The sequence below is a fragment of the Anabas testudineus genome, chromosome 24 (assembly GCF_900324465.2).
Source record: "Anabas testudineus chromosome 24, fAnaTes1.2, whole genome shotgun sequence".
Taxonomy (NCBI): domain Eukaryota; kingdom Metazoa; phylum Chordata; class Actinopteri; order Anabantiformes; family Anabantidae; genus Anabas; species Anabas testudineus.
This window is the reverse complement of record NC_046632.1, coordinates 6,932,192-6,944,429: the sequence shown is the minus strand read 5'-3', so window position 1 is coordinate 6,944,429 and position 12,238 is coordinate 6,932,192. Positions and strand designations below refer to the sequence as shown.

Sequence of the window (12,238 nt, the reverse complement as noted above, 5' to 3'; positions counted from 1 at the left end):
TTGACAAGAGCGTGTGTGCAAAACATGAAACAAAAACTAAAGAGATGTGTCATATGAAATCATACCAGAATTTGGGTGAACTGACCTTTTAGGTTTAACACTAATTGTACAGCAGGACTCCATAAGGGCCTGAAATTTACCCTGGTTACTTTTTTAGCTGTTCTCTGTAGAAAGGCAGAGTGAAATGTCCATGGACCAAACATCTGGAGAGGTTGAAGCAAGGGAGGTGGAGGGAATATAAGGCTAGAGGTGTTGGAGGGCGACTCAGTGGGGAGATGAGAGCTCCTCCGGCTCCCTGCCGAGGTTGAGTAGGCCGTGACATTTCCAATTTGCTCAAATTGATCGCCAGCCAGACCCTCTCTTCCCTGCCCTCCCTGTCTGTGGTGAAGCCCAAGCCCAGACTGTAGCGTGTTATGATGAATGGGCTAAATGTCAAGGACTTGAAACCCAGCTCAGATCCTCCATAGCTACGCTCCATTTAGTATTCTGCCTCTGAGGTTGTGAGAGAATTTCACCCCTGAGCTCGGGAATGCTGGTTTGTGATATTTTCTACCCAGAGAAGTGACTGCTTATGACAAATGTTCAAAATAATATACGTTACGCGTACACATTGTGTATTTTCTCCTTTGAACTTTGTAGTTTTAAATAGTTGGAGACGTTGTCGTATTTAGAGCTGTGAGTCACAAAGCCACGACACATGGCACCGGCTCGTCTTGAAATGCTGGGAGTTTGATGCTCTTTGGGACTGTGCTGTTGAGCTGAGTCACAGTCAAGCTGTGGCACGGCAGTGCTGACGGCCAGAATCAGTCGATAAGGAGTCTCGCCTACACACTGATGAGAACAGTGGCACAGGCTCAAAGAAACTCCTCCGTAGTTAGCTAGCGGGGGATACCTGCGACAGGGTCACACTTAATTACTGAAGCGCACATCAAAGTTTGCCTTCGGTGCCCGTGTCGCATTTGTTTATAGGATTAAGTCTCTAGTGAAGCACACCAAGCAAGTCAGATTCAAGCCTGACCTTCTGAGGAGCAACAGAGTCATCCTTTTATTAGCAAGGAGGGTGGTATTGCAACTCAAACCCCTTCTTTCTCGCCCTCAGTACATAATTGAACATTTCCAGGAGCTATTTCGCACTTTTCACGAGACTCAACTGCTCTTCTTGGATCTTTTTACATTTCACAAGTGTCTGCCACAGGTATTCCTTTGAAAGAGAAATGGTATTCCAAAGAACATACAGAAGATGCTTTTGCTCAGGATCTGATGACACTGACACAACCGGCTACATCGCAGTGAAATGAGATGAAACCGCAGGTCATGTTCTGTACGAGAGCTCATCTCTCACTGAAGATTGTGCGCTTGGTGGGGAAAGGGTATACACTGTTGATGAGAGAATATGAGCAGGAACATACAGTATGGTACAGCTTCCCCTCGTTTCCTCACAGAGATGTTTTTTGAAGTGGGATGGACAGTAATGAGGCACCTCGCTGAGGCAAAGATGCATCAAAAGCAAGGTTGCAGTAGGAGCTGCTACTGTTTCCGCTCTCCGGGTGTGTGAGTGCTAAAGTGCAGCTTTCACTTGACTTCAGAGACAGCAGAGATTTGTTATGGTGTCACTGGTAACCAGATTCGGGTCTTCAGATGCTGCTCCTCCCCCACTATAGCCCCCCACTGAAGGACTGCTCTCTTTCTCACACACACACACACACACACTGTTGCCGGAAGCACAGAAAAAACAAAACAAATGGTGTGTTTGGCGAGGAGGGTAAAGTGGTTGCACTCTGTGTCATCATCTGACAGTTTTTTGTCAAAGCCCAGGGCCAGACGAGAGGTCTCACTGAGGGGAGTCTTCAGTTCAGACCAGGTACATTCAGCCTCAATAAAAGCTAGTATTTGCGTTATTGTAGGGATTATTCTGTATTGTGAATTCAGTTGAAACGGAGAAGTCATATTACATTTTCAAAACAATGACATCCTGTAGTTTCAATGCAGCTTTAGTGGAAATCCGGCTTAGATGAAAAAGGAAAGTGGCAGAAGTCAGAAAAAGTTTAAAACAAATCATACCTGGTAAAGAAAAGAAAAACTATTGACAGTCACAAAAAATTCTAACCACACGTTATCCTTTAGTGTTAATTAATTTAGATTATTATGAGCTAGAGAATAATTTATCATCACTTACAGAACCCCATCTTAATAAATGTATCAATTCATATGACCTGAGTTTAACCTCTGCTACTCTCACTCTGTTCCGAATAGAGAGGAATACATAAATTTGAAATGCAGGGAGATGGAGGTGAATATTAAGCTTAAAAGTCAAGACTGAAATCACTTAAAAGTGGGAGACAGAGAGTCCCTGCTACTGTATGTGGGTGGCTGTGTGGTGTCTTATATTATTGTAGGTCATTGTATGCTCATAAATTAGATACACCAGTTAGATCAGCAGATTCCAGCCTTTTTTACATAAATGATGTTGGTAATTTTTGTTTTCTGTCTTTATTAGTTCATTACGTGTCTTTCAGAAACACTAATAAGTCTTGACATGAGTTACAAAAGACAGCACTCCAGAGAGAGAGTGGGCGCACCACAGCTCTGTGGTGTAAATGTGTCCATCACTCCCAGATTTCACTGTCAAGCAGTCAAAGTTTGACCTACTGATATAGACCTCAGTTAGAGAAACTACACTACATACATACATACATTTGCATAAATCCCATCAAAACTGCAATACGATAATGATCATTTAGAAACTGTGGAGTTCAGTCAATGAGGTAAGATTGGAGGTGTGGGTTAGAGCTACTCTGACAAACATTTTTAATTTGTTTTTCACAAGACACATGTGCGGGTGTGGTGGTCGTGTCTTACTTATGATCACTAATTGTAAAGCTGGAAAGGGGTTACAAAGTTTAGCCGTCCACCCAAGCAAATAATCACTATATTTATATATATACTTTAATTACTGTATACGTTTACCATATAAAGTGTGTTTTGTAGAAGCATATTAACAGTACAACTATCAGACATGTATAATTACACATAATAATACATGTATATGTATATTCAAAGTTAAAATATTCCAATGTATACTGATGATACAGTTTTACAGCCACTTTCCCTGGAAGTGAGCACCCAGCTCATTTAACATCAGATCTCATCCACTTCTTTCCACGTGCTGTACAAAAGTGACATTCAGGCTGTGGTCATATATTTTCTCCAGTTCCCCATTTTTCTTTCAGTGTCAGATCGTGTGCTCAAACAGGCTTCACGCACTGCTGCTTGCTGAAAGGTGGTGATGGCAGACTGCTTACCTTGAGTACTGATGACCTACTTTAGTTAAACAGAAGTGTATTGTTGTTGGGGGCGCATCAGGGAGGGAACATGCAGGAGAGAGATTGCAGTTTAAAGTAATTACCATCAAAGTAGCTTATATAATACAATATTTGTATTATTTCATTATATTTGTGCACGTGTGCTGACCTGTATGCGTGAATGTCTCTCTCTTTTCATGCAGGAACACTGAATGCCTTCCTAAAGCAGAAGGGCCAGACGACCTCCGAGGGTCCTGTGTGGTCACTAAGTGGTAACCAAGGTAACCACTGGAAGCAGGCCAAAGTCAGCATACATCCAACGTCGTCCTTCCAGGTAATAACAAAAAACTTTAATCCAGTACACAGCAGCACTGCCCCTGTTGCCCTCTATTTTCTTCTCTGTTTGTGTTTGTATGGCGCGGCATTAGTTTCCACGAGGGCTGCATATTGATCACTTCACAAGCCTTGAATTGAAGTAGGAGAGAATCCACAGACATTGTTTGCTATTGAGAAAGCAATATCACTCATGCTTGGCCATCAGGAAGCCCAATCTCTGTGAGGAGTGAATGCACACCTGCAATATTCTTCATCATTTTTATGGCTGCAGTTGTGGAAAGTAATTATAGTTTCAGCTTCACCTCTGTGTCTGTTTCTGTTCCAACTCTCACTTGTGTGCGTTCTAACACCACCATCACTCCTAATTTTACATTTGGTGACATTAAAAACTGAAACAAACACTTGCCAGCAGCTGTTATGTTTTATGAGGACAATATCACAAAATTACACTGTGTACTCACTTACTAGGGCAGAACTTCTCCGTCAGGGCTGAGTATATACACAAACTTGATTTCTTTCTCTCTAGGTGGTACTGGAAGGTATCCGTGGACCAGGCATCGAGGGAGACATTGCCATCGATGACGTCACACTGGAGGAAGGGGAGTGTCGAGACCCGCCGCCCAGTGAGTAGCACCACATTTCCTCTTCCTGTTCTGTCCCTCCAACTCCATCCAACTCTACCCTCCTGGACTTGGTTCAGATTTTCAAGAGGGGATCTCATCTCAGACAGTTGCCAACACTGAACCACTGTCTCATGTAGGGGGGGGAAAATAGTTGCCATAGCAACAGTGTTGTAATCACATGAGTGATAGCTACGCTGGCTGAGTAAAACACTGTAATTGTACTGCAGGAACAAACAGAGGAGGTAAAAACAGAAAACAGGACGCGGAAAATGGCCTGCAATTGACGAGGTGATGTTGGCAGACAGACAAATGCTGTTCCTTTAATTTAATTCTTCTTATTTATGGTTGGAGGAGCAATATTTCTGGAGTCTTCTCAAATTTAGACATCCCTTTAACATACCATAAATGAATCAGGGTCATCTTTTTCCATTTGTCATGTCATTAGTGGAAGAAAACAAGCGGGCACCTTAAAGACAGAGTCAGTGCTATCGGTCTGCAAGATGTAATCTTTTTATTACTGCAAGATTATTATTCAGCTTATTTTTCATTTGGATCCATTATGATTCAAAGAGACAACATTAATTCATCTGGAGTTACAGGAGTGGCCGACTAGGCTGAGGACAGAGTAATGTGATGAATTATGCAATTCAATCTCACATGATGAATCTTACATGACTTTATGTGATGTAAGAGGGGAAAAAATGAGAAATATCTAATGAGGGCTGATCGGAGTTGACTTCAGACTGATGATGTTACTCGAGAAGAATGGTTGAGAATAGCTGCCTTAGGATCTGATCACACAGGTTACTCAAGAATAGTTCAACATTTCAGGATATATTGCTTGGCTATCAGGCTGTAGTGTTCTGTCTTGAGGCATTTCTGTGTTTTGTTCTTTAACTTGCAGCATTTTAAAACTAACTTTACCCTTCTCATCTGTTTCTTTTACCTATTTAGATCTCAGCGCCAAGGCTGCATCCACATCCTCCCATATATGGCTGTTATGCATCACCTTGGTGATGACCCTCCTAGAAGGTCAGAGGTGACCCTCCTCTCCTCCGTCATGTCAGAGGCAAATATTCAGACCCACCGTCTGTGAGCTGTACCCTCGACATCCAATCACCAAAGATTCATGTATCCTGATAGCAGCAGGGGTCCTCTGACGAACCGCAGCGAGACCGACGTTAATGACAGAGAGAAAAAATAGCGATTAAAAAAAGTTACACAAAAAGTAATAAAGAAGATGCGCGACTTTTTTTAAAGAGACCTCTTTTACAGAAAACACTTCTCGGTAAAGGACTCGGGACGTCTTTACGAGCACAAAGACAGGTGGGCGATGAATAAGCCTGGACTTTGGCAAAAGAGTTCACAAGCGTCGAGGGAGGACAGTTTGTAAAGCACAAGAACAATTTTCTGAAGTTCTGAAAAAAATCTTTGGAAGGCGGTGGAATATAGACACTGCTGACTTTTTGAAGATGAAATAACATTTCCCTGCTTACCAATACATGGAATCAGACCTTTCTCTGTGTAACTTTATCTTCATTTTCTTGCATCAGATGCCAATCACTGACACTTGTTTTTCACTCTAGCCCAGCCTCACATCACACCTTGGCATTTTCTTTATCTGCTTGGTGCTGCACTGTAGAAAAAAAAGACTCTGGCAACATTTAGTTCTGTCTGCTTATTCCCCTGTAGCTGCCTATGTATCTTTTAACACTGTGCTCACGAGTCCAAGTGGCCGACCGACAGTATGGTGGCATAACAATAAACGCAGAGGAACCAACGAAGGTGCAGACAGCCGGACTGGAGGGCAGAAAGAAGTTCAAGCTGAAATGACAGGGAGAGGTGGACAGAGAGCAGAGAGAAAGGGTGTCGAAGAGGGGAAGAGAGTAGAGGAAGTTCTGATTAGCGAGTTCTGATTCGAATATTCAATCAGTGGTCCGTCTGTGGAACAGAAGCCACTTTACTTTCTGCCATGAAACAAAGTGCCTTCAGATTACAAACCGAACCGTGAGCCTAGGTGTTAAGCAACATCAGACACATCTCTGTTCATGTTTCCTCTGATGGGCTATTTTCTACATGTTTCTTTTGCCCCACAAGTGCTGAAGGAAGGGCATGTGTGTGTGTGTGTGTGTGTGTGTGTGTGTGTGTGTGTGTGTGTGTGTGTGTGTGTGTGTGTGTGTGCGCGTATGTGTGTGTGCGTGGGTGTGTTCAGAGGACGTATGGGGTTTTGCTACACCCGGATTTAACTCCAGATAATTGACAGTTGACTGTGTGTGCGTGTGTCTGGGAGAAAACGTGTGCTCATGTTTGTGTGTGTGAGAGACCGTCGTGTGTGTGCACACACCTATGCCTATGCCTACGCATAGTTCAGTGTGAGGGCAGCCGTCCAGACCCTGAGCACAGGTTTGGAAACAATTTGGATAAAAGCAGCAGCAACAGTGAAAGTGAGGCTCTGGATCTTTTTGGTTTTTGTTTTTTTGTTTTTTTGCAGAGAGACAGTTTAAGATCACACAGGAGGATAAAGACACTTCGGCGAATGAATACCCCTTTCTCTCTTTCCATAATTCTCCTTCCCTGTGGGCGAGCATTTTTTTAACAAAAGAAACGAACAACTGCTGAATAAAACATTGCGTTGTACAGGGAGGAGAGTAGGAACTTTGGGACTGCAGGCTCACCCCTATCCTCCACCATTTATATGGAACAATATGAGAATAAAAGATAATAATGACCATAATAATAGTCATGATATTTTATTACTCTAGCGAGAATGTTTCTCTGCTTTTACACAAACTGTGAAGATTGACTGTGGAAGATCTACCTGAGACCATAACCTTAACCAGCGGGGTTTTTAAAAAATGTATTGTAAAAAGGCGAAAATAAGAAAATGAAAAATTCCGTTCATTGTTGGTTATGACAAATGTTTTGAGGACTTGTGTCTTGTTTCTTATTTTTTTCTGTTGAAAATGACTTAACTTCCTTTCTCTTCTTGTGTCTCCCTTTGCATTGCTGAAGTATCAAAGCTGATGGAAGCATAAGAAGTAAATCAATTTGGTAACTGTATAACTTGTAAATGTTAAAGAAGCTCTATTCAAAGGTTTATGATAAATGTTTTATGTTGGAGTACAGGAAGCACAACATACAGTTTAAAGTCTCGACACAGAAAATCCATTTTATACTTCTCTGCGTATACATGACCTACTCCCACGAATTCAGGCTTTATGACACCCTGAAACAAGTCCACGTTTAACCGCTAATTTGATTTTCTACTTATATTATTCATATTTATAGTGCAACCGCATTGCTAAAGAAAGCAAAAGGAAGCCGGTCGAGAGGATAAATGAAATTATCGTGAACGCTCAGTAAAGGTTGGTGGCGTTGTGGTTGTTCAGCGCATGTAGCCTCTTCAGTGGAAGCCTGGGTTAGTCTCAGTGGGTCGTGTACATGTGTGAGCATAAAGCTGTGTACAATAGGTGTGATAAGAAACTGATAACATGTAAAGAAGATAAACACGCTCAGCAAAACAGAGCAGAATGATGAGCATTTCAGGGCATCTTTACAATATCATTACGATGTTGTTACAGTGTCTGCTGTCTCTTCTTGTTCTTTCCTTAGCCAACTTCTGTCGCTTTGTTTTGTTTTTGTTTTTTTTATGTCCATCAGGCCCAGATCACAATGAATGTAAATGGAGTTCTGGGGAGAGTCGTTTTCTTACAGTCTTACTAGATGTAATATTTTACTAAAACATATGTTTGTGTGTGTGTGTGTGTGCGTGATGAAACCTTTTAGGTTTTCATAGTTTCATTTGGACACATCAAGAACATGACGTTTGTCTGAGAGTTTGACACAGTTTCCGAAAATATAAACTCAGATATAATATCCATTATCTAGTTGCTATATCCTCCTGTGGTATAGTCAATAACAAACAGTGCCAAAGTGCCCCCCGTGTAGTGATCACAGTTACTAATTATAGATATGAGTTTATTAAGATATTTTGGTAACTGTTCCTTTTACAGCCACCAGGTCAAATCACGATGAGGATGGAGAATCTGCATATGATACCAGCTACAGCTCTTACTATATAAATTATTCCAAATTACACCTTGTTTTAATGGATACCAGCTAATTGGACGTAAGTGAACAATATGCAACCAGCAGCACTTTTAAAGTTAAAAGAAATTTAAATAAAACCACTATTTTGTGGCTTTACACTGGTGTTTGCCTATAGGCTGAACGTGCTTAGTGAATTTAAAAGTTAATTTACCCTTCTGATACAAAGGCGATCAATAATTTTCTTAAAGTAATCTCTTCTGCATTCCCTCCTGTTAATTTGTTTAGCATATATACTAGAAATATATCAGTATTAGCATTTCAAAAACTAATGGAGACCTAATTGCTATCCTAGTTTTATGGTATATATTAAAGAAACCTGGGTACATTCATACATACCTGTGATATTTATATGTGGACAAATCATATCTAATATTTCCAGAACTGTAACTGATATTGGACAAGAGGAAGAAATCATTGTTTCCATGGTATTACCAATTTCCATTTCTGTGCAATTTACACACCTTATGAGCCTGTTTATACGAGGGATGTGAGCACGGGGAGTAGCTCACACACTCGGCTCCGCTCCATTTATTGATAAAGGTCCTCTAAGCTGCTTCAAAGTACAATTGGAGGGGATTAACAGTTTTTGAATATGTAAACAGTGCTAGGCGACAGTTTGCTTTCTTGCAGTGTTTACTGACTTTATTTTTCTGATGACAGCCTCCTGTTTTCCTGGAAGGTGTGAAGTGTCCATAAACTAACAAGGGGAAATTGATATGAGGCACTCGTAGCTTACGACTAGATTGGATGCTGGAGCTGAAAATGTCCATGTGCTAAGTGTTTTGTTTTTACATCACTCTGCCCGTGCTTAAGACATTTTGTGCGTGTTATTTTTCCTATCAGCACATACAGTACCATTATTTAAGCAGCCGCGTCAGTTTCAAGCTTGTGTGAGGGTTTGCATCATTTCCATTAGATGGTTGCAAAAAATTAAATAGCTTTTGTTCTTTTTTACCTTTTTAGGAAAGTACTGTATGTACAAAACTGAAAATAACAACATTTAGAAGAAAGAACAATTTTGAATGTAGTGTGTTTGAGACAACTGTCCTCCAATAAAAAATACATTTCTGGAAAAGCATCGCATTAGTGCAGGCAGAACACTGACGTCATGTTTGCATTAACTGACTGGCATCATTTTTAGTTCATGCTTTGCAATCACTGCTATAATCAGCCGACTAGTAATATTCAATGGTATCTATGCTGCTGTGTGTGCCATCATAACCAGCTCCTCAATCATTTTCACCTCCTACATATAGCCAATATTTTTAGCATGGTACTACATTAGTATTGGTAATGCCCAATAGCAATCAACCTATAATGGACACGATAAATGAGGTGTTTGTCCTATTTCCTTTGTAACACTGGTGGAAACAAACAACACAACTCAATCTTTAAATCTTTATTGCATTGGAAAGACATCAACAGCTTGTTTAGAGGGAGGAGGGAAGCAGTGTGCAGTAAAGGCAGCACAGACAGAAATGATGTTTTCCTTTTGGAAAGCAGTTTCACCATCATTACTAAAAAGCACGACTCTACTTTTGTGTAACATACCTAATCGCTACATATTACTATTAGTCTCACTGAGAAGTGAAAGAGTACCAAGGAAACGAACACAAACTTGATTTCCATACTGTTTCCATACTTTCATGCATTAGTGAATACATGAGTGTGCATGAATGTACCCAGTGTTTACATTCACACCATTAAAATGGAGGTCCTGTGGCATTTGAATGGTGTGGTCTGTCAGTGTTTGTGCAGATATACCATAACTGTTACAACATGCGAAGCTGTGCATCCATACAGGTTCCTTGAGAAATTGGCAAAGCTATGACTTAATATTCAATACTCTTTTCTAAAAGTAGAGAATCCTGTAATTACACTGCCAAACAAGCACTTTCCAACTGTAATTTTGCTGCTTTAAACATCTTTAAAGAAATTCAGCAGTACTTTCCACATTCTTACATCTGTAATTGCATGGTAATGTGTTATTTTTACCCTAAACGCCCATCAGACACAAGACCAATTCCACCTGGTGGTTTTAACGTTGTGGGGAGAAATGTACTGCTGGCCACTTGACACTCAGCACATCGCAGCTTGCTGCGTTTGGGACAGAGTGCCCCGTGCTGACTCCTGTCATTAACACCACAAGGTGTATGTGACTGCTTAATACCTGCATTCCTTTCAAGGGACTCTAAAAGGAACAGTCCCAACATTTCTTTCTGAGTGGAAATGTTCTCATTTTCTGTTCAACCTAAGAAGGGCTTTGTCACATTGTGCCGTTCAACGTGCTATATTAGCTCCCTGAAAAACCATTTCATTCCTTTAGCACAATATAATTGCAGCTGGTGGCCCTAATTATCACTCTACCCACCGTGCTCTCTTGGTATTGATTCAGCAAAGAGAATTGGTGCCAAGAGGGTGGAAAAGCATTGTGTTTAGGTATGACCAGCAATGACAGAATTGGCAGTCGCACTAATTTTGGCAGTGGAAAAAGTGTTCATATGAAGGACTCAAACAGGAACCAAATGTCTGTCATATGAAACCTGAAACATTATCGCTGTGTTGAGTTTTTTTGCACAACTGCCATCTTAATGCAGTGAATTTCTTTCTGTTGCACACAGCGGCTAGGTAGTAGGGAGTGACTTCTCGACAGGAGGCTGACTGCAGTCACACTAAATAACTGGGGAGGTAGACACATTTCAGAGATCTCATTTTACTCTGTCAGGGAAGAGGCAGTATGTCACTATTTGATGGCGTGGCTGCTCAGTGTGACAACTTTACCAGTGGGAAAACTGCCACCTCTTGGTACCCACTCTGTCTGGTGCTGGAGTGAATGTCGCTTATTCTCGATGGCTTTCCTCTTCTCTATGTCCTTTCTTTCTTTTACACCTGCTCTGATCAGGAATCACTCACCAGACAGGAGGAACATGAATGCCCGCACAGCCTCTGTTCGAACGTGTCCAGTTATTTACCATCAGTGCACCTGACTGTGTGCAGGATGACAAAATCGAGACATTAGCCAATGTGGAGAAATTGCCCCAAAGGCCCCTGGAAATGATTATATTTGATGCTATCATACCAAGGTTGAGAAAGCTGTGTTTCAGTGATGTTATTTATCTTGTTCTGTGCCGACACCCTGTAATGATGACCTGTCACTCTTCTCTGTTTTGTGCTCTATATTTATATATGATCAGGCTTCTTTTTCACTGTATTTCTTTGGATTTATCACCCATTTTTGTGCCATATCTGCAACTAATGAAAAAATAAAGAACAGAAATATTTTATTCACTGTGTCAAATACATTTTCCATTGAGTGACACTAGAACATAGCATTGTAGAATACAATACAATGCCCCATATTATAGCCTACTGCTGGAACACAAATCCTCGTGTTCCTGTGGCGTGCCTGTACTTGACACCCGTGTCCCCATAGTTTTTCAAAGGGAAAGCAAAGTTATTCCCATAGCGACCACCTGCCCCCCCCATTCAAAGGACTGGAAACAAAAGCTTTTGTGTGGTGAAAATTGTTCTTTTGACAGTACTCCCTAGTTTGTGGTTCTTCTAAGGGGCTAGACGTCTTGCTTTCCACTCAGAGTTGAGAGCATGTGAGTGATTGTAGTGAGAAAAGGACATCTGAGGGAAAGACAGAGGAATAACAATAGGGTGTGGAGGGACTTGAAAGTCATCCAAAGGTTAGCCAGCAGGGGCTTCCTGACTGAGAAAAGCTTACAGAGTCAGAACCAGAGCAGAAGTTACTGTACACAGTCTGAAATTACTTTTCTGTTTATTTACAAAAAAAAACTAAGCATTGAGTTGTTATATATAATATATATGATGTGCTAAAAATACTGCAATCCCTACAAACTG

The 12,238-nt window shown here is 41.1% G+C and overlaps 1 protein-coding gene across 5 annotated transcripts in view; it reads left to right on the top strand.

The window, feature by feature from the left end:
* Positions 1–11,634, top strand: part of LOC113149481 (MAM domain-containing glycosylphosphatidylinositol anchor protein 2) — a 142,033-nt gene extending 130,399 nt beyond the window's left edge. For all 5 annotated transcript variants that reach the window (XM_026341631.1, XM_026341628.1, XM_026341629.1 and 2 more), the window contains 3 exons: positions 3,506–3,636; positions 4,165–4,261; positions 5,216–11,634. In XM_026341631.1, coding sequence (XP_026197416.1) covers positions 3,506–3,636; positions 4,165–4,261; positions 5,216–5,304 — 317 coding nt within the window. In that variant the 3' untranslated portion in view covers positions 5,305–11,634. The remainder of the gene's footprint in view (positions 1–3,505; positions 3,637–4,164; positions 4,262–5,215) is intronic.
* The last annotated feature ends 604 nt before the right edge of the window (positions 11,635–12,238 follow it).